Source organism: Balearica regulorum, chromosome 12, assembly GCF_011004875.1.
Source record: "Balearica regulorum gibbericeps isolate bBalReg1 chromosome 12, bBalReg1.pri, whole genome shotgun sequence".
Lineage (NCBI taxonomy): Eukaryota > Metazoa > Chordata > Aves > Gruiformes > Gruidae > Balearica > Balearica regulorum.
In genome coordinates this window covers 14,796,195-14,817,819 of record NC_046195.1, presented here as the reverse complement: position 1 = coordinate 14,817,819, position 21,625 = coordinate 14,796,195, and the positions used below count along the sequence as shown (strand labels likewise).

The 21,625-nt window shown below is 48.3% G+C and overlaps 2 protein-coding genes across 4 annotated transcripts; one reads left to right on the top strand and one right to left on the bottom strand.

Moving 5' to 3' along the window:
- Nucleotides 1-91: 91 nt before the first annotated feature.
- On the bottom strand, nucleotides 92-5,629 carry PEX11A (peroxisomal biogenesis factor 11 alpha). Of its 3 annotated transcripts, XM_075764439.1 has the most exons (3): nucleotides 5,491-5,629; nucleotides 4,918-5,033; nucleotides 92-3,335 (listed from the first exon to the last, which is right to left on the bottom strand). In XM_075764439.1, exons 1-3 carry the CDS (start codon nucleotides 5,544-5,546, stop codon nucleotides 2,770-2,772), a joined length of 738 nt encoding a protein of 245 aa, XP_075620554.1. In that variant the 5' UTR covers nucleotides 5,547-5,629; the 3' UTR covers nucleotides 92-2,769. The 3 variants fall into 3 exon arrangements, 2 of the variants coding, with proteins under 2 accessions (XP_075620554.1, XP_075620553.1); XR_012837430.1 differs by lacking the exons at nucleotides 4,918-5,033; nucleotides 5,491-5,629 and having other exon boundaries at nucleotides 92-2,598; nucleotides 2,716-4,192; XM_075764438.1 differs by lacking the exons at nucleotides 4,918-5,033; nucleotides 5,491-5,629 and having other exon boundaries at nucleotides 92-2,598; nucleotides 2,745-4,192.
- WDR93 (WD repeat domain 93) lies at nucleotides 5,627-17,686 on the top strand. Its single transcript, XM_075764435.1, has 17 exons — nucleotides 5,627-5,969; nucleotides 6,342-6,686; nucleotides 7,455-7,650; nucleotides 8,302-8,366; nucleotides 8,604-8,686; nucleotides 9,543-9,666; nucleotides 10,220-10,258; nucleotides 11,184-11,271; nucleotides 11,907-12,090; nucleotides 12,259-12,329; nucleotides 12,763-12,849; nucleotides 13,158-13,289; nucleotides 13,841-14,057; nucleotides 14,754-14,814; nucleotides 15,530-15,683; nucleotides 15,810-15,990; nucleotides 17,153-17,686. Exons 2-17 carry the CDS (start codon nucleotides 6,423-6,425, stop codon nucleotides 17,268-17,270), a joined length of 2,064 nt encoding a protein of 687 aa, XP_075620550.1. The 5' UTR covers nucleotides 5,627-5,969; nucleotides 6,342-6,422; the 3' UTR covers nucleotides 17,271-17,686.
- The last annotated feature ends 3,939 nt before the right edge of the window (nucleotides 17,687-21,625 follow it).

Sequence of the window (21,625 nt, the reverse complement as noted above, 5' to 3'; positions counted from 1 at the left end):
TTATCCTTCAGACAATTCAGAGATAGGAGGGAAGATTCCTCCTTCAGCATCTCTTTTCTCCATCTCTTAAGTTACACACACAGACATGGTGTCACACTCATCTCAGTTTATTGCTTGTGTTGAAACAGCTGTCCTTATTCCAACTGCTGGATTAGAAACAGATACCAAGAAAAAAGGCACTAAAAGGATTTTCTCCATTTGTTGTGATTCTATGGCTTCAGTCACATTATGTTAAGGTACATTAAATCACTAGCCTCCAGTTGCAGGGCAGAAGGCAAGTATTAGTGCTTAACATCCAGCGAAGACTGTTACTCCAACCGTATGCTCCAACCTAAGTCATGTAGAATGGGAAAGGTAAGGCTGAGATGGGCTGAAAATTCACTGCTCCATCTCCCAGGTTAAGTCTGTACTTGCTAATCCATGCCAGTCCCTACAGGAGAAACATCAAAGCCTGGCTCACGGCTTTGCACAGCGTTTGCCTGGCACAAGGGAAAAAACCCACCCTCCTCCCTCGCAGCGCACAGGGAGGTGTAGCTGGCTAGGGGCCACATCAGTACGTTAATACATTTCCCTTCACCTACAAACTACAAGGAAAAAGAGAAATCAGTTCGCAAAACAGTGGAAGAAGTATTTTGTATCTGAGAGCTCCCCTGAGAGGAATTAAAAATGTGCAAGAAGATGAAATTCTGTAGACAAAAGGTGGCCAAACCGCCGCTGCCAGATCATCAGGACTCCTCTTCCTTCCTTACAGTTGTTGCTACGCACGGAGGTAATGATCAAATCTGACCAAGGGAGGTATGGGCCCCACATTGCCAGGAGCTCAACAGCAAATGGAGTAAAGAAACAAAAAAAAAATAATCCATTAATAAAAGGAGAGGAAGCCCTTGAAGACAACATATCCCATACATAATGCTCCATTATGGTCTGAACCGCCAGTACGCTCTACTTTTACTGGTATTCATTTCCATATTAAAAAGAGGAGCTGCTGCAGGCCACATTTGGTCTTCAAGCACACTTAATTATCCTGCCCAGCAACCTCTTTTTTCAAACACTTCACTGGCAGGCTAACACTTCAGATTCAGACTGGAAGTAATTCCAAGCCTGACCACAATGACTTAAGGTAAACTGGGGCACTGCCTCACCGTGCCTACTCAATTCCACAGCCTTCTCCTTTCAATAAAGGAGACCAGAACCTTTTAATTTTTGTTTCCAGACAGCATCAGAAATAATAAGAGAGTACCTTGGTCTACGTTAGAGTAGTCTCTGCTCACATCTCCTGACAGATTAAATGAGGAGCCCTTGCACCAGAAAGCAGCCTAACTCTGATGAGGAAAAATGATAATTTTATCTCCTATATAATGTGCAAATTTTTCTCAGATGGTGTCAGAACTGGTACTCTGCAAAGTCAGGAGCAACAAAGACTGCATACCATGTAACTGTTAGTTGGACACAGCGTTTCCCCTTTAACCTAGATTACACTGCCAGGCGATCATTCCCAGCAAGGTAAGAGATGAGCAATAATGCAGTTGCAGGGCAAACATAAGACATTTTCAAATGGTAGAACCCATTCAACCAGTGAGGGATCACACAAGAAATCTTGTGGTCATGAGAGGGGAAGATAGGGAGGACCAGATAGGAAAATCTAAACCATGAATGCCCAAATCCAGTAATAAGCTTTTCTTTTCACAGGGGATTCTGATATTATCACTACCAACTCCATTCCCTTCCCTCCAGGAGCTTACACAACTAGAAACACCACCTTGCAGTTTTTCTGACTCAATGAGCTCTGAGCCAGGCTTCTCTCCTTAACTGCAGGTTCCAAATCTCCTTATTATACTGGATTTTTTCACATAAAATTATCACAATATGATTAATGGAAAATTGTTGCACTTGGAATCATAGGGGTTTGGGAGTTAAGGTGCGTGTGTAATGGGAAATTTCGTGCTTGTGAGTGGTTCCAGATTCACAGCTTTGGAAACCCAGTTCCCTACAAATCACAGCATCATCAGCACTCAGACAAGCTTCTCCCACATGCTGTCCCTCACCAAAACCCTCAGCTGTGGCCTGCTGGAGAAGTCAGACTCGGTGGCCAACGGTCCTTGACTCACATTATGGAAGAAAAAGAAGAAAGTGCTGATTTCCTGGGACACAATTTGCCACTTGCTAGACTACAGATCCAGCGTCATCAGTGCACGTTACACAGAGATCACAGGAAGATCAGGTCATACCACTCTTCAGTTACCATCACACTGCGTTCAAACCACTGCCTACAGATAACAGGATCCATCAACCCAAACCCATCAGAACACTCACACTTGACTTCAGGCCATTTTAACCACAGCTCCTAACTTGCCTGAGCCCACTATAGAAAATCTGACTGCAGAAACCTTTGATTGGTGAGTTCCCACTTTCCAGTGTAAACATGATTAGTTATGAGCCATATACCTATTAGTCTATGCAGCTATTTCACAACCCTGTATTAAAATATAGGAACACCAGTATTTCCTTATCTAGCAGCCATGTTCCAAGTCCCGTTTCTGTTTGTGAAATATTACTCTGCTTTCTCCCATCTCCACTCCATCATGGCACCAAACTCATCTGCAAAGACACAGGGAAGGGAAAAAGGGTAGAATTCACTTATTCAGAGGACAAAATTAATCTTGAGGTTACTGTGAGACATGTTCATTTTGAAAGTGCCATATGGAGGATAAAAACCTATCAGAGGATCAAAGCTGTTGGCTCACTGTGTACTGTGCAGCTCCTTTTACGTCAGTGTTTCAGCTTCAGATGTGGGCTTGCTAATGTGAGGATCCCCACCAGGGAGGAGAGGATGCCACAGAAACCAATCACTCCAGGGTTGGTCTTGTAGATCCCTAGTGTATCCAAAGGACCTGAGAGATTACAGAGATTCTTCACCAAGTCCAGAAGCAAAGGAGGATGTCTTTTCAGTATCTGAAACAGCAGGAGGAGAAAACCATGCAAACTATCACATTTCACACAGTTTAGTTCCTGACTGCGTTTGTCGCAGAAGGAATTCTCCTTTGTCTTTTCTTCCTGTACAGCTTGTTCCAGCCTCCAGGAGATCTCATACCCATCCCTGGCTAGATTCATCAGGATTGAAAAGTAGTAACACTTGGTAGCCCAATTCCGCCACTTTGGCTTATCAATGTCAGGTTGGAGCCCAACGCTCTTCAACCACAGGACCGCATCGCAGACGAAGTAGAGGGCACGGGTCAGGTTGGAGGCTGTAAGGCAGAAGCGAGGAACCACATTTGGCAGCTGTGTAGTTTTCCTGGCTGCTACCAAGGCGTGTACCATGTTGCCCAGTCTGAACACTGCAAGAAACCCCACAAAGGTTAGCATGGCCTGGCCTTTACCGTAGAGACACAGCCTTACTATGCAGGACAACTGTTCACATGTACTTTTGAAAAAATGTAGTGGGCTTTGGGCATTTGTATGCTTAAGCATTTTCTTCTCAGTGCGAGAAGCTAGTATTAGCGAGGAAAGGGGTGTAAACATCTCAGTTCCATCCTGCACCAGCCCAGGACCTACACACAAATTGGGTTGATAGCCAGGACTTGCAGCCTTCTCCTGCTGCTCTGTTCTCAGCATCTGGGTACCCTCTGGACCAATATCACCCATGGCTCTGAACTAGTCAGTGCAGCAAAAAAGTGACACAACAGAGGCTCCAATTTCAGCTGTACACTGCACGGGATTTCACCTAACCCTGAGGGCGGGAGATGTTACTGCACTAACCCTGTTGCGACCATAAGCTGCACCTTTCCTAAGCTTCTGTGAAAGCTGGCGATTCACATGCCGAGCACACAGAGACCCAAGTCCCTCCTCAGCCATGAATTTGTCAGAGGTACACGTGTTTCCCTCCAAACAGGAACAGTATATTCCATTTCAAGGTATAATATATGGCAAGCCTGATTTCATCTGCTGCACAGTTTAGGTTTCACCCCAGAATGTTAATACAACATTATGCAAAATAATTTTCCTAACCTGCTGCACTGTCACATTGACAGATGCTGGCAGCACCAGAGCTTAGTGGAACTGTAAGTCCTGAATTTAGGCCTGACGTCTATTAGTGATTTGTTTAGCAGAAGCAAGAGAATTATGGCTGTGCTGATAAACCAGTTGGCCTCTCTACGAGAAATTACCATACTCTGGAGCTAACTGGAATAATAAAACAAATTATTAACTGGTATAATAAAACAAATCCATGGTAATACATTAAATCAGAATATTTGCCTCATATATTGAAGTTGTTCCAGGATTGAGCAATTGATAAGCAGGCGTAAGGTCAATGTGAAAGCAAGCAATACAACCACAGCAAGAGCATAACCACAATGGATGCAACCGTGACACAGAGTGAAGTGATGCAAATGGTTAGACTACGAGAAAAGTATGGGAGGGTATATGATTTAGTAGAGTATAAATGCTAAAGAAAATGAATATGCGAAGTAGGATATAAAAAGCCATATTGCAGGATGGTCCTTCAGAGGTGATTTTATTGGGATGATGATCTTTAATGTTAGGCTGTCTCAACCCATTAGCTGGAAGGAGTAAAGCGAGCGCAGTAAGCCATCCCTGCATCGTAACTCTGCTCTGTCCTGAACAGAGATGACGACCTGATCTGCAGTAACAGCTGACTGTTAACTTATTTCCTCTAGTTCTCTCAGCGATAACTCAGATTGCCTAATGGGAGAGGAGGCCGAGGAAGTAATAAATGTCTAACTGGCTCTATCTAGCTGGCAGGCCAAGGCAGGGATAAGGTCTACTGACAATTTTGTGAATATACTAAAAGAGGTTTTGTGGCTCAAGGTAAGTTAACTACAGAAAACGCAAGGCCAGGAGCTGTTTTGCTGGAAGGAGCAAGTGAAGGACTTATCCCTCTAGACAGCAGGTACTTACTTTTCCGGCCAGAGCTCATGCTAGATTCCAACTGCTTGAGTTTCATTACCAGCTTCTCTTTATCAGCCTTATGCTCTATTAAATAGCTAAGCAACATGCATGTGTACTGAGTGGCTCTGGAATGGAAAAAATGAGGAAAACGGTACACAGGTGAGACACGGGCAATTCGCAGGAGTGGCAGCAGCAGGGCACCGCTTATTTCGGGGCATAAGGTCACCCCTCTCGCACCCTCGCCGTGCCAGGGCGAGTGATATCCAGGGAAGGGGCACAAGCGCAGGTGGGGCGGCTGAGGACAGGCAAAGCGGGGAGCAGCAAGGGATCCGTACGGCAGGGGACGGGCTGGTGCCCGCCCGCGGCCCGGGGGAACCGGGCAGCTCTCCCGACCCAGGCGGGGGGGGTGGCCTAAGGCGGCGGGGGGCAGCGTGAGGGGCCTGCTGAGGGCCCCCTCGCCCAGAGGGGCAGTGCGGATGCTCCACCCCACGGCGCCGCTGGGCCCACGGAGCTCCCCGAAGAGCCGGCACCGAGGGGCGGCTGCTGAGCGCCGCTTGGCCCCGCCGCCGGCTCCGCACTCACCGGAAGAGCTGGTCGCGGCCCTGGCTGCGGTTCGTGAAGTCCACGAAACCCTCCATAGCGGCGGCGGAGGGGTGGCAGCCGCGGGAGGTGTGCGGGGAACGCCGCCGCTCCGCCCCGCCCCGCTCCGCCTGGACTCCGCCCCGCCGGCGGAACCCTCCGCTCCTGTGCGCGTTCCCGGTCGGGCCGGGCCGCGCCGTGCCGTTGCCAAGGCGACCATCAACAGCGGGGCAGGTGTCCCCGCTAAAGGCTCCCCCCGGCCGCGGCTGTCCGGTATCCGCCGTCAGCGGCTGCGGCGGCTCCGCTCGGGGAGGCTGGAGGGGGACAGCTCGGCCCGGTGCGGCCTCCCGGGTCCTGTTCCGAGGTTAGACCGCTGTGTGGGGTGACGGCGGTGGAGGTGGGCCCGCCATGAGCCCGGCGTTGGCGTGAGCTGCCCCTGGCCCCAGCCCCGCCGCGGAGGGGGAAGCTCAGGAAACAACCCGGTGGGCTGGAAATGAGGTTTATAACTTCCAGTGGAATCACCTGCTTTCCGAATTATTTCTTGGGATTTTATTCAAGCCGAACAAGCCTTTTAACGAAGAACAAGTTAATAGCTTTGAATGTTTTGTCATATTTCTTATGCAAATGCATACAAAGCTTTTACACTCCCTTTTTCTGCAGGCAGCCTACAGGTGCCTGTGTGGCTGATATTCCCAGGGCAAGACAAAAGCCCCGAGTAACAGAGGCGATGCAGCAAGTAGAAATGAGCTATATAGAACAGGGCTGCTCTGGCTATCTATACTGAAAGGAAACCCCTCTCCCTCTCTGAGATCATTAATCATCTTTTTCTTTCCCCCATTACCTCATGCCAGTAGATATTGCACGATTCTTCGTTCTTCTACACCTACTGTGATTCCTGCATCTGTAGTGTGTTTTGCATCTGGGAGAGCAGAACCATGGCTGTGTATATCCGGACGCATCCCCTGGAGATTCCTCCACCATCTGAAAAGGACTGGCTAAAGGAAGACGAGGAAGATTTCTTCCTGCAGGATCCCGATCGGAAGCATGATGCTTTGCCTCAGCCCTTCAGGATGATCAACAAACTAGTGATGCTGGCTTTTGAGAATGCTATGGAAATCATTGAAAGAAAGGAGATGCTGCAAGAAGCGCAGAAACTAAAGGTCCAGCCCACAAAATGCTTTCCTATAGCTGAATTCCAGGTACAGAGCCCATCACAGCAGAGAGAGAGTTAATCACTGTAGCAGCTTTTCTAGAGAATATCCATTCAGTTGATTTTACGTTCTTCTGTTCATCACCTTCCTCAGAATCCACCACCATCTCACTGATTCACTTCAAAAGCCTGCAGTTTCCAAGCTTGTCTGACAGGTTCTGCTTCCCACCCATCTATCACACCTCTCTGAAAAGAGAGAAGCAGATATTAAACAGCCCTAAATTCACCTTCTGCTTCTCAGGCTGGCTCCACCCTTGTTTGCTGAGGAGAAGATAATTAGTCAGTAGCATATAAATGGGCAAACTCAGCTCTGTGTTATGGTGAATACCCTAATGGGAGTGCTGTGAGCAGACGGGCAGTGCTGCCTTCCCCATCCATACACGGAGGTATCCAGGAGGATATGCTGGCATCTGCTGCTGTTCTGCAATTCCCTGGAGCAGTTCAGCATCCCATCACAGCTCTGCCTTAGTGGTGGGAGAGCTGAGTGCTACTGAGTTCTTGGCATTTCAAGCCCCTTCTCTTTGTTGGAAGGGGAAAGGTGGGAGCACACTTTCTGATTCCCAACATAGAACAATCTCTGTGACAGATGAGAGCCCCTCCCTTGCTCTTCTGATGAAAGCTCATGCAAAAAATTTCCCTTTGTAGAATAAATCAGCGTTTTCTGTTGGTGAAAGGCTAGGAGTATATCGCTAGTATGGCTGATGTATTCTCCACTGGGGAAGTGGTTAGGTACACACATTTTTCCCTTTTTTGGTAGGTAACTGGAAGAGCCAATTGCCTTGCAGTGTCTGGAAAATACATCTTTGTTGGTCTGTCCGTGGGTCTGGCTGCCTTCAGGGTGTCTGACTATAAGGAGATCTGTGCTTGGGATGCAGTCAAGACGGAGATTTGTGCCATCCATATTTCGGATTTGGGGAATGAGTGCCACGTCCTGCTTGCTGTGGATGAAATGGGTTAGTGTGACATGGATTTCCTTGACCTAGCTGGGGATGGCTGTGCTCTGGAGCTGAAGAGTTGGCAGCTGCATTTATGGAAGAGTGCTAAATCAGGAGGAACATTAGCATGGCTGACAGTTTTCCTACAAAGTCCTGCAAAGAGGGTGTTAGATGACAGGTTGTAGGGTGACAGAGTGGCCCTAGGGCCTTGGGATTAGTAGAGAGCATGGGTTTGGTGTCCTCTGGAGCAGCAGAGGAAGGTGCAGAGCTGGGAGTGAAGTGCAGCATATTCTAGGAACACCATGGACCAGACAGAAAAGAACCACTGCTAGGTATGACCTCCTGACCATGCTTTGTTTCAGCACCTGTAATTGCACAGCCCTGTGGTAATTAGTTTGTGGATTCATCTGAATCCTATCAATTCTGGTGGAGATACTTTTCAATCTGGCTTATCCACCTCTCTGTACAATTGAGTGTTTGCTGGTGCTGGCATAAGGAAGCCAGCAAAAGTTTAGTGCTGGAAGCAGTGGGATATTCTTCCTTGAGCCCAGGAAAAAAATGTAGTATTGTTCACTCTCCTGCACATGTTGTAACAGCCATCTCACAAGAGCATGGCTACCATCTGTTCACTTTCCTCCTCCTCCTGTTACTTTTGTATTTCTATTCCAGGGCTTGTCTGGCTTTTCTGCTTTCACAAGGAAAGCTTCCTACTCATTAAAGTCCTAAATGAAATAGTAAGTACTGATTCCACAGACACTGGGCAAAGGCTGGTAAGTAATCAATCATGAGGAGTACTAATTGCCCTCTGGAATTTCTGTCATGGGCAGCAGCACTTCAAGAGTGCTGTCCAATATTTATTTCTGTTCTTCCAACAACCTCTCTGGCCTTCACCCTGTTGAGAACTGCCTAAGTCCATGGAGCTCTCTGAATCAGTGATCTTGCTTTGATGCCAGCCCATTTTTCTTTGGCAGGAGGATATCAGCAAGAGAAGTGCTTGTGTGGAGGTGGTGCTGTCCCCAGGAGGTGATTACACAGGAGTCATGCTGCAAGGCAAGTGCAGGATCATGCTGTGTTGGGTGACTGTTGTGCTCTAGCAGAGGAGCCAGCAGCAATATTTTTAAAATGCTCAAAGTATTCTGGGTTCCCAGGGATCCTGTTCCTAACCTTTCCAGTCCCTTCTCCAGCTTAGAGAGCTGCTCCTGCCACTCTCTGTTGTCTCCAAAAGGCCTGGTGTGGATCAGGACTGATCCCAAAAGTGAGCTATCTGGAACTGGTCAGTGCAGTTCCCAGCTCCCAGAAGGCTCAGTGAAAGCAGGTTTCCTGCTCCTCTCCAGAAGTATCAAACTCAGTTCTTCCTCTGGTTTGCTATGGATCAGTTACACTGGAAATATGTACACCTGAAGAATTTTCTCTGCGGATATAAGCCAGACAGCATAGAGACAGTCTCTAAAAACACTGCAACAAACTCCTTGCTACAACATTCTTCTGCTTCATGGCAGCTGCCATTGTCAACCCATTTGCTGCTAGCAGGTTTTCTGAACCCCTATAGGTGGAATCTGCCTGGACATATGCTGAGAATGAGATATGTAGCATCCACAGAGAACCAGTGTCAGACCACGTCTCACTTTCTACTTTACCTCAGAGGCTACTGGTTAAATTCTTTGACTGAGTCGCTTCATGGAATTTGGTGGATGTCGGACCTTAAGGACTTGATCTGGAGGCTGAGATGTCAGTCTCAGTCAAGGACGAGAAGCCTTAAGTGGGAGGAAAGGTGGGCTGCATGGAGTTTACAGGGATTTTATATTTCAAGAAATATCCGAATCTTGTTTTAAGGGTATAAGAGGCTGCTTGCTTGCAAGACCTTTTCTCCTCATTTCCAATTGCTCAACATGGTTTCCCAATGCAGACAGCACAAAAGCTTGGCTGGAGATCTACCGATTGCCTAAGGATTCCTGGCTGAAGGAGACAGAAAAGAACCCAGGAGCTGCAGCAGGGCTGGCTTGCAGGGAGAGGAGGTCAAGTTGGACATCTGCGGTACAGAACAGTTCCATCTCCCACTGTGCTATTTTTTCTTACACCCTTTTACCTACAGGTCTTTCCCCAAGCCTTGCTCCTGCAGACAGTGGCAGCAAGATACAGGCTGAACAAGTCTGTTGGCCCAGGGGATGGAGTATATGTCTCTACAGCTGCTACAGCCGCCCATCCCACATTTCACAAGGCCTTTTTGTTATTGGGACATGTTTACTCTCCTAAGACAGGCTTTCCAATGAGGTTCCCTGGGTCCCAGGGCTAGCATTCCTGCTGCCCCTCCCTGGAACTGGCAGCTCCTTTCCCAGGAGTATTGCCCTGTCTGAGGAGGCCCTATATAAGGGTAATCCCACAGGGCTTCTCCCTTATGTTACAGGGGAAAGGTGAAGGAGTGGGAATCGGACCTGGTAACTCCACTTGGGAGTCTGGTCCTGAACCAGGGTTCATGTTTTAACCTATCTACAAGAGGAGTCTGGTGGGGTCATGGCCAAACCTCCCTGATTAGGGCAGGGTCTCTGCCTGTTTGCACTAACCGCTGTCACGTCTGGTTCTTTGGCAGAAAAGTCTGGAGCTGCATGGAGATGGTTCTGCAGAGATGGTAACTGGCCTCAATGAATATCCTGAGCTGTTATGGGGAATTTTAAATACTGAGTCAGTGCTTAACCCTCTCCTGCATCGCTTTCACCCTGCTAGCTTTCACCTCTCAACACACAGGCACCTTCTGCCCAGCACCTCCAGCTAACCTGCTGTGATACCTGCCTCCTAACTCTTCCCGCTTCCTTCAGCAAAGACTTTCCTGGCCATTTAAGAGGGAGCTGCTTCTCAGCCCTGTCTTCAGGGCAAACATCCCCCTTAACTTAGCCAAGACAAAAGCAAACACCCAGACATTCCCTCTTTGCTGATTCCATGTAGACTACCCAAGTTCCTCTTGGTGCCTCTTCCTTCTCAGACATGGTTGATTATTTAGCCAGACCTTTTCTGTTTAGCCAAGTGTCAATGTGTGTGGGTGGGGGGGGTGGTGGTGGTGGTGACACATCGGTGCTGGTCCCCTGCTCGGATTTTCTATTCCCAGCCATGAATATATGTGGCCTCCAGTCCTGGGCTCTCTGAAGTAAAATCTGGTTCTTGTATTCAGCAGCACTCTGCAACCTTTAGTCCTGCTTCTATTCTTTTTTTTTCCTTTTTTTTTCTGAGCCTTGCTGTGCCCCACCCAGGCCTGTGCTGCAACAAGAGTAATTCAGAGAGATGAGTAAGATCACAAGTGGAGGTTATTTAGGGCACGAAGACAGGAGATGTCTGGGCAAGACATCCTTTGTAAAGTTGCGGAGAAAGTAGTGACCTCCCTCTCCCTCAAGCTTCTGTGTTTTGGCCTGAAGAACGGGCCTGACACCAGTATCTCCTAAGCAGTGTCAGCCAACCTTTGCATATGCTTCCTTTAGGAAGCATTTGATTCCCATGAACAGGTGAAAACTTAGCAGTGTAGGGCACAACACAGTTCTCAGGCTGACATTTTTCTGTTGCAGGAGTCTCCTGTGTCTGCAAACAGAGCTGATGCAAAGCTAAGTCTCCCAGTGCTGCTGCTGAAAGTGAAGCCACCCAGACCCATTACAGGTCAGGACTGATTCTGTACTTGCAACCTGCGTCCTCCTTCAGGAGGCAGAAGAATCATGGCCCTTATAACTACAGAACAGGTCAGAAAGTTTCAGTACCGTGCTCCCTGGTCCCTTCTTGACCTGTCTTTGTGGTTACATGTAATCCTGTAGTGGAGTTGCTTCTTACCTGACCATCTCATGTGTCACCTTTGTTAGCACAAAATAACTTCAGTGTGTCTCCAAGTGTGTGTTAGACACCCTCGGCTTCGTTGTTACTGGAGAGGGAGGAGGTTGTTCCCTAGACCCTAGAAACCCAACAGCATCCATAGTTCACCACTTTAAGTCCTGGATTCATAGGAAAATGCTGAGAATGGGGAGGGAGCAGACCTTATGCTGGGACACTGTCAGGGAGAATGCCGCAGAAAGACAAGGTGAGCTGGGTCCTCAGAAGACTTGCCCTGGTCCCTGGCTTCACATACTGGAAAATGGGCTAGTGATCTGGAAAGTCCCACAGAATATATTCTGTGGAAGATGCAGTGTGTCCCTCTTCAAGACAATGCCACCCTGATTGAGGGATGGTCAGAGTGCCTCTGAGCACGCCATGGTGTCCACTCCTCCAGGGCTGTGCCTTTTTGCTTTGTGTTCCCAATCCAGGCAGTAGTTTTAAAAGCCCTTTAGATGCCTTGAAGAAAGTAGATGATGGCAGCATGCTTGGCCTGGGGTACAATCACCTAATCAAGAACTCCCAGTGGGAGCAGCAGGAAGCAATCTTCCGCAGCACTTATCAGGAGTATCTGGAGGCGGAGGGTGAGAGAGAGAGCAAGGAGGAAATCCCCAGGTGAGTGGGAGCACCACCCAGAATTTCAGTCCATGAGACTTCAACACAGGGCACTTTTCAAGTGTAGCTGGAAGCTTCTGTCTTAGCTTTGCCTTCTTCATTCCAAAGCTTCAGGACACAGGGCTAGAGCCTTTCTTTTACGTGTATTTCTTACTTCCTTTTTTTCAGACATGCTACTTTTCATTTTCTCCTGCCTAGCCAGATCCTACAGGTGGGACCTGAAATGAAAGTACAGCCAGGTAATCCAAATGGGCAAAAACCTGTTAACCTATGGAGCACATTGTTGCATGACATCGAGCTCCAGTTAGAGCTCAATGGCTCTGGCTTGGGTTCATTATATAAATTCCATCTGCAAGGACATAAGCCTGGATAAAAATGTCAGCCATAAGGCTTGTAAGTCAGTCACTGGTAGGGAATGAAACAAACTTAGCTCCATAGTTTAAAAAAAAAAAACACCACAAAACCCCCAAAACACCAGAAAAGATGATAGGCGAGATAAAAGTAACAGGCAAGGGGAGGAGTTTGCTGTAGTTTAGTTTCTATGTGAGCAGGGTTTCTGTAAGTCCCATCAGGGAAACTCTGAGAGCTGTAATGGTGTTTTGATGTCCTGGATTGTTCCTTTCTTTGTCCCTAATCTCCATCTCTCTTTTGTTGTCCCCTTCTCTGTACCAGATGTTCCAGCTGGCATCAGTGTGCACTGGGATGGAAGCCACAATCTCTGCTTGTACTTACTTAACCGTCCACTCAAGGAGAAAGTGGGTAAGAAAGCCTTGCTTTTTCTAGCAGAGCACTCTGTGGGGAGTGGGAGTATTCAGTGGCTGTCATACTGCCCGGATCTTCATGATTCAGGGAAATGAGGAATGGGGAGGAGAGCTGCCCCATATCTTGTGGGTTAGGCTGGATTGTAGGGTTCCATGTTGCACAGACTGGCAGTATTTTTAGTGAAGCCACTGTGGCAGGAGACCCCAGAACAGTGTGTGTTTTACTGGGAAACTGGAAGCTGGTACCATGAGAGAGAATGCTCTGTACCTTCTTACAGTTATCTGTCTTCATGTCCTTCTGTTTAGATTATGATCCAAAACCTGATGTTGTGTGGCCATGTGCAGCTCCAATTGCATGCTCGGCTGTCAGCTCCTGCTCCAGGTACCTGGCACTGGCATGTGAAGATGCAACAATAACTATTTGGGATAAACACCTAGGTGAGCTTGCCCTTTGGGACTGTGTATTAGGATCACAGCGGGTAAACTGCTCCCTTCCCTAGGATTTTGACGTTATGGTTTGGTGTGAACAGGGGACTGGCTGTGAGTTTACAAGCAAATCTGAAAATAGTTTGGACTCACTTGTTAATGGGATGCTTGGCCAGAAGTTGCCAACATGACCTGAGTGCTCCAGCCCTGACAGAACTGTTCCTATCCACAGCAATGCAGGGGCTGTGAACTGCTGCAGCAAGGACCGAGGACCATCTTGCCCTGAGGCTGTGAGATAGTGACAGTCACTGCTTTGCAACTGCACCCTCAGGTCATCTTTGAGGCTGCCATCAGTGCTACTGTCATCCTGCCACGATGCAGGGGTTCTCCTGGCAGAAGAATCTTCTTCTGCCATCAGGATTGTTCTGGTGGCTGCTGCCCTTGAGCAGGCCACAGTCCAAGCTAAGCTTTCCTTGGATAAATTTCTTTTTCCTTTTTCTTACTAAACTGCTGTCATGGTTTTTTTGTTGTTGTTGTTGTTTTTTTTTCCCCTGCCTCCCCAGGATACCCACTGTCTGTGACTGCCATTCTAGAGGAACGTCACATCCGTAGCATCCACTTCCTGCGGAGTTCTGTAGCTGCCAGCGATGAGACACCTTGCCCTGGTACAGATCCTGCCTGTCCCATCGTGCAGCTTCTAGTGCTGTGTACAGACAGCTCTTTCTATTTGGTGAAAGCACCCAGGGCTGGGAATTCCAGCATCGTGCTCCTGGCAGACAGGTGAGGTAGACTCTGATAGACCTCACTCCAGCCAAAGAAACCCTGTGCTATAGTGGTCAGGTCCAGCAGGGAGCCCCAGATATCTGTGGGGTAGGGAACTTTCTATTGCATTTACTCAGATAGCTCTGCTGTGCTGCTGTCAGCGGCGAATGTGGTTTTGCTAGGAGTCAGTTCCAGTGCTAAAATCCAATGGTTATGCTAGAATTAGAGGTGTTTCTGGGCAGTTCTATGCGCTAGGACACAAGTGTGTATAGCACTGCTCCCAGGCTGACGTTCAACTGGCTGCGTTACTGCTGGGTACTCAGGGGAACAACTTCTCTCTTCTGCCCTTGCCAGAATAACTTCCCCCTAGGAGTCAGGACAAGCATTTCTTGCCATCTTTCTATCAATTTTATGTTCGCTTATCCCCTTGGTTTGAGGAGAAGGCTCAGCTTTGGGGAAGTTGCTGCTCTGAAGGCTATGGTTTCATGCCTCCATGGCAGTCAGGGTATTTGTATCTCCAATATACAGGAATGCACAGGGACAGGTCTTGGGTGTTCCTGCCCAGGAGCAGGCAGGCTTTGTCCCTATAGGGAAGGGGCTTGGCTGGAACTTTATGCCAGCCTGTGTGCCACAAACAGCGATTGTCATCATCACAGTCTCTCAGTCTGTGCCAGACACATGAAACAGGAGCATAAGCCCGAGTCTCTTTTACAGGCCTGAAGATCCAAATCTTGCTGTCAGCGCAGTGGTGCCTGTCCTGGCATTCCCCAGTGCAGTGAGTATTACTGCCAGCTCTCTTAAGAATTGAGTGAGAACATAGGTCCATCTGGCCTAGCATCCTGTTTCTAGTAACGGCTGTAACTAGATGCCTAGAAGGTGAAGAAAAAGGTTGATCAGATATGGTACTGCCTTCACATCCTTTCCTGTTTTTAGCATGGGGACTTCCTGCACCAGTTACAGGTCTGTACGTAGCTGGTAACTCTCGAAGAATTTCTCTTCTATGAACTTACTCAGTTTGCCCTTACACCCATGTCCTCTAACAACCACTGAGGCCCTCTGCACATGGACAGGTCCACCTGCAAAGGTGAGAAGGTCCAAGCACGAAGCTTCAGGGTCAAATATGAGAGGACATTATGGTGAGCAGAGGTTGCAAGCACAAATCCACCCAGACCTTTCAGGTGGCCTCAGAAAGTTTTTGGGTATGGGGAGAGAAAGACTAAAAGCTGCTCTCCAGAGCCAGCCCTGCAGAAGGCTGGATCTAGTCCAGTTCTAACCTGTACTGCTGCCCCTTCTCAACTCCAACCTGCAGCAATTCCAGGCCAAGGTCCCTGCACAGCCAGTTGTTGACCTGCTGTGACCCTATAGCTACAGGCAAAGAAAACAGCATCATGGTTGGGGATGTGCAGTCCTGAATGTCATTCCATGTCCTTTCCAGGAAATATTTTTCACTTGTCTTACATCTATTTCTAAGTGTCAGCTTACTGTTTCAGGCCCTGGTCTTCTCCTGGGATGGCACAGTGTCCCTGATGAACACCACATTACGGATTGTTTACTGCTTCAGTACTCCACCTTCTCATGCTGTAGGATCTCCCTGGCAGCCAGTGTTCACAGTGGATAGTGCGAACTGGTGCCTGCTGCTTCGAGGTGGGTAGCACCTTGGAGTGATCTTAGATACGTGGTCACTGGGTGCATTCAGCTGTACAAAGATCCTTGATAGTTCTTGTTGGATGACTGCTGATGCAATAGCCCACTGTTCTTGTTTCTGTCTAGGAGATAAGCAGCAGGCAGCAGGTGCGTTGGCACAGAGCAGAGCCAGTCACAGCACCATCTTCATTTTTGACTTCAACTCCTACCCACTGATGGAGGCTTTCCCAAAGGAACCATATTTGCCTCCCAAATCCTTGCAGAACCTGCCATTGATTGAGAGATGTAACATTTTCTTACGTGATAGGTAAGGGTCTCCTTCTGCCTGATAGGTAAGTGCACCTGCATTATTGTAAGTGGTGGTGTTGCTCAGGTCTGTGCAAGGTCTCATCCTGGAGCTTCTGGGTGGTTCTATGCACTGTGACAGATTTATGTCTGGGTAAGGTTGATGTTCAGGTAGCTGACAGCCACCCAGAAGCCCTCCTTCTCTCCCTTCTGTCCTTCCTGGAAGAGCTTTACAGCTATAAGTCAGGATGCCTCGGGAAGGCTTGTCATTCCAGGTAGAGAGGGCTTGCAAGTTCTAATGTGCTTTTGTGTAACACAGATTCTGTCAGGGAATATGATCCTCACTTAAGTGTCTGCCTCTTCCTTTTGACCCCATACCCAGGCAGAGTTAGGATCTCTTTGTGCGTTGCTGCCCCCTCCATTCCTAGGTTCATTTGATGTTTAAACAGCTTTGTGTGGATGTTTCTCGGTTTGAGAAGGTTCCCCCCCACGCTCAGGCCGAGGTTGCAGAGCTTAGCTGATGCATTGAGTTCATGCCGTCACTAGATGGCAATGTGACATCTCTTATTGCGTGACCTTTTCCTTGAATTACTGCTTTTGGGAACTTATGTCAATGATACTCTGTTTGTTCCTATCACTTATGCCTTAATTCTCCAATCTGAAAAGGAACAGGTGGGTGCAGGTATGACCTTACAGCACATATTGCCTGGTAGCCTTCCCTAATTTCCTGTCTGCAGGTTGGATCCTATGGTGTTGTCTGGCTAGTTAAGTGCAGAAAAGTTTCATCCTATGCTACTAGCCACCAGTTCTGTCCCTCCTTCTCATAAACCTGGAGAGGAGGCTCTTGTCTGCCTTATACCGGGAAAACGAGGGAGACATCACCTCCAGGGATATCTTGCTCCCTGGGTACTGAGAGCTCAAGCCAGAGCAGATACAACTGCAGAGACACGTGGGTCTACAGAGGCAAACAGGCAACGAGAAATACAGAGGTCATTGCTGTCAAGAGCAGTAAACTTGAGTGCTGAGTGGTATGAGGGAATCACTGAGGTTTTCTGGCCACAAGAAATCTGAATTGCTTAATTTGTAGTGAGCCCCAGAGGCCCTTGGGGGAACCAGGGTAGGGTTGTCTGAGCATCGGGGGAATGGCAGGGCCTGTTTTAACCACCCTTTTCTTCCCTCGTTAGGCAGCAGAGCCTGCTGGGACTCAGGGAGCAGTTGCCCAAGTACTGGAGTCGGCTGCAGGCACAAGCAGCTGCCATGGACAAAGAAAGACAGAAAGGGAAGGGACAGAAGAAGCTGTAGTCAGCCTTGCATCCTGAGGGCCAGGCTCTGCACTGTTACAGTCCTGCAGACCCATGATCCAGCACTGATATTTTGATAACAACACTATTCAAATCTATCCTACTGCTTTCCAGCCTGGGGCAACTTGTCATCCGAAATAGCTGCTTGCCTGCCACTGCTCAGCAACAAGGATCTGCACCCTGCCTCTCTCCTTACCTAACCCTCAGCCTGTTCCAGCAGGGTTCAACCCCTCCTCATCAGAGACAAACACTGCTGATGGAAGAGGTAGGAAAGGTAGGACAGGCCTCTCACCGTGGTGGAAATCCCAGCATCTCTGTGGTTCAGCTAAGGATTTGTGCTGGATCTCTGAGTCGTTCCAGAGACCTGGAGCATCAGAGCAATATGGTATGCTACAATGTCCCTCCTTAATAAAGCCTTTTCTCCAGTAAACATCTCTTGCTCTTCACATTTTCTCAGACTCTGATGTCCTTCTGTGGCTGGGGCTCACCAATGTGTCTCATTTTCCGCTCTGACTCAGATGCGCAGGCAGCAGCACCCTTGTGCTTCGGAAGAGACCTGCTCTTTTCAAACCAGGCAGCAAATCAGCCACGAAGGTGGCATCCTCCAGAGCATAGCAGGGCCAAGCAGCAGTGACACTGCAGAGTGTGTCAGGCCTGACCTAGGCTGTTCTGCAGTCTAGTGGTTTCTTTTGACTTCAAAGCAGGCAGCTTTGGGATAAGACTGCTTAGGAATTGCAGCCTGGAAATGTGCAGACAACCTCTCTGGGTTAAGGTCAGACTAGAACTGGTGTTAGAGCCCAGAACTGATGTCACTGAGGAGCAGCACAGAAGCTGGGGGGGGATTTGGAGAAGTCAGGGCTGTGCTGAGCCAAAGACAGGCCAGGAGTATGGCCAGAATGTTGGTCAAAGGCCATTAAAAGCTGAAGCATCCCTCCTACAGACAACACAGGACAAAGAACTAGCAGAGACAATGCAAGGCCAAGATGTATTTGTTTCTTAGTCCAGAAGTGTACTAAGTTAGTAGCTTGCCCTATATACTTGACAGATGGGGCAAAAAAGTATGCAGGCTCCCTGGTCAGTCTTTCACTTGTCAGTATTTTCATGTCTGTAGTCCTGTGGGAGACTGGCAGCATCTAGACATTAGCTGCAGAGTTTGATTGCTCAGTGGAGGGCTGACACCTACCTGCATTTTGCACTGGGAATCTTTGTTGTTCTTCAGGTAGTCAGGGGGTCCTCTGGAACCTGAGGGGCTTTAGGGAAGGTGACCCAAAATATCCATTCTCAAGCATAGCAAACACATGCTTTCTCGAGCATAAAAACCATGAGAGCGCTCAGTCTTTTTACAACCGGTCATGCTTCCAGGATGACTGTCTAATCCACAAAGAATCTGACAAACCTGCCAGCAACCGCTCCAATCTGTGTGCATGGGTGAGCTGTGTTTTTTCCAGGTCCCCCAAAGGTTCAGCAAAGCATCAATGCAGGGTGCCAGGGATTCAGCACAGACTGAGCTATGTAGGCACATCCATGCCAATGTCCCATTTCAGTTTTTCATAGCAAGTTGCCTTATTTTGGATTGAGTTTTGGTGACAGATCTCAGTTTATACTCTGGAAATAAAGTCACCCACTCTGGAGGTAGGAAAGGGGAGAAGAGTTCCACTTGTTTCACAATTTCGGATGCGTGGTTTTGCTCTGGGTAAGCACAAACTATTTGAATTAAACCTCCCTATTTGCTACCTTTGTGAAGGGCTTTGAGGGCCATAGTAAAGCCTTTGTGCTGTCATTTTCCATCTGCCACAGATTACAGCTTCACAGCTCATCTGATTGTTAAGGATATTGATACTGGCTTGTGTGAACACTTGCCATCTGCTTCAGTGCAAAGTCAAGCGGGTTAGCTCAAACCACCTTCAATGCCTGTTTAAACCGAGCCACCTGGTTCAGCACTGAGGTGAAGAAGGAAAAATCCTCGATCCTTTCTTCTGTTCTTGCTGTGGTGGCAGTAACAACTTAATTGTTTTGTTTCTGGGGTACTTTAAGAAACAATGGACCTTCTGCCATAACTGGGCACAGGGGATTACTCAGGGCAGAAATTCCTCTTCCTGCATTGCTTCCCATGCTGCAGAGAGCCAGCACAACTAATACGTGGCCCCTCAAACAGCACTGGGCCTAATTCTTGCTATTTGTGCAAATGTAAAGGGCTTGAGGGTCTATACCCTTAATCCTACCCCATCTGCTTTCTATCCAGAAGAGGAGCAGGGCTTGCCTAGCATCAGAAGAGGCAGGACAGGATCTGCTAAACAGTTAGATGTACTGTGCATCCACCAGTTTGTGTATATTCATCTCAAGATACGCTTTCTTGTTTGCAGTTTGAATTTGCTCTAAAACCCTAATCATGTGCTTGGCCAAGATAACCAGGAGCTGGCAGGCTCCACAGAGAAAGGAAAACAACAAGCAGCTGCAGGAGGCTGATGAAGAGCCTTTGTTTTTACTCATGACCTCAGCAGGGGACCATTTGTTTCCTGCTTTTTTGAAGGCATACAGAAAAATTGGTATGATCAGTGTGTTGACATGTGCGTTGGTGATGGAGCTGTGTGCTAAGCTCCACAGCATGTTCTGGAGAGGACCAGAGGCACCTGATTGCTTATTCCAAAAGCAATGTGCTTGCCAGCTATTCTTCCATTCTCGGTCACTCTGTGAGCCCTAGGCAGCAGTAGGTCTGAGCCAATTTGAGCTATTCTGCTGCTGGAAAGTATAGAAAGGCCCTGAGAGATATCCTAAATATCACCATCAAAAGATGAAACTGTTTGGCCAGGCCCACTCTTATTCTCAGTGCCAAATTCAGTGAACTTGGAGCTGCTACCTGGGTATAATAGGAGCAATTTGGCTTTGTATTAAAAAAAAAAATTAAAAACAAAAATCGGTGGATTGAGAAGGAGGAAGCGGAGCTCAGATCCACAGAGAGGCGCTCGAGCAGCATGGTTCCAGCAGAGCCGGGTTACTGCCCAGCCATGCGGAGATGGTTTCTGTGGGAGAGGAGGCTGTTCTTTAATCTCACTAAATTATCTGCTGTTCTCTGCAAGAAGCCAAATGTCATCTTACTTCTTTGCATACTTGCTTGTGCAGTGGAAGCAGAGGAAATCAGAGGCTGATCTGATAAGATTCCCCCACTCCCCAGGGCCAGCAAAGGTTTGGGCTGTTTGGGTAAGCCGTGTCTGCGCTGTTGGAAGGAGCGTGGTCCTCAGAAAAGCCAAAGTGTTGCGTGCTCCGGGAACCGTGCTCCTTGCGTTTGTGTCACCAGCCTTAATGCAACAACCCACACATCCCATAGTGCCTCACCATGTACAACCTGAAGCCATCCTAAGGAGGAATCTGCAAAGAGCTCTGTGTGCTATCTGGGCAAGTAATGTCCCTGCAAGACACTATGGGACATGCGGTGGTGCCTAGGACAGGGCAGTCCCGGCGAGTGCTTGCTCTGTTTGCAAGTAGGAGCATACTTGGGTGTAGGGGCATCACAAGGCCAAGCTTCCTTCCCTGCTCCACAAATTTGTGTCTAGATATAGGTCAACCAGGTACCGCATCCCATTCCTAATTGCTCAGATAGCTCTTGTTGTCCAAACTGGTGTCACCTCATTACCTCTAATGCCAGTTCTCTGTACCAGGGTGCAGTTTCTCATCTCCCTTTGAGTACAGGCTATAGCTGTTGAGTTGCGCTGTTCAGCCAAGCTACGCAGATTAACTCTTTCAATCTTCCCTAGTGCATTGTGCCAGACATCTCAGGCTGTTTAATTTTGGGTTTCTGCAAACCCCTTCCACTTTGTTCCTGTTTCTGTTCCAGTTTGTCGTGATCCAGTGTTTCTAGTACTGCTCTAGGACCTGGTATGGTATTTATGTGTGGTCACTCACAGGGCAAGGGGACCTCGCTTCAGCTGGCCTTCATCCCTGGTTTTGCAATAGCAGGACTATTGGCTGGGATGAGAAATGAGCTGAGTTTTCGAGGCCAAAATACAGGAGGAAATTGGCTGAGCCTACCTGAGGGTGCTAGAGAGATAAGAGATTTGCATGATGACTAGGGCGATGCTGTGTTTTGGCTATCGCCCCATGGATTTACAGGCACTTTACACAGCTGAAGACAGACAGGGCTCGTGCTATGAAGAACTCGCACCCTACATAAGCAAGTGCTGTGTCTGGGGTGTAGCGCGGCAGACTGGTCGTGCAGCAGGGGAGGATTTGTCATGGCAAGAGCCAGGTCTTCACGTGGCACTCCTCTGTGCAGCGCTGTGTCTCGGCTCAGCCCCAGGAAAGTCCGTGCTTTAAAAGGAGGGGAAGGCAAATGACTCATGTCACTGCAGGGCTGCCGAT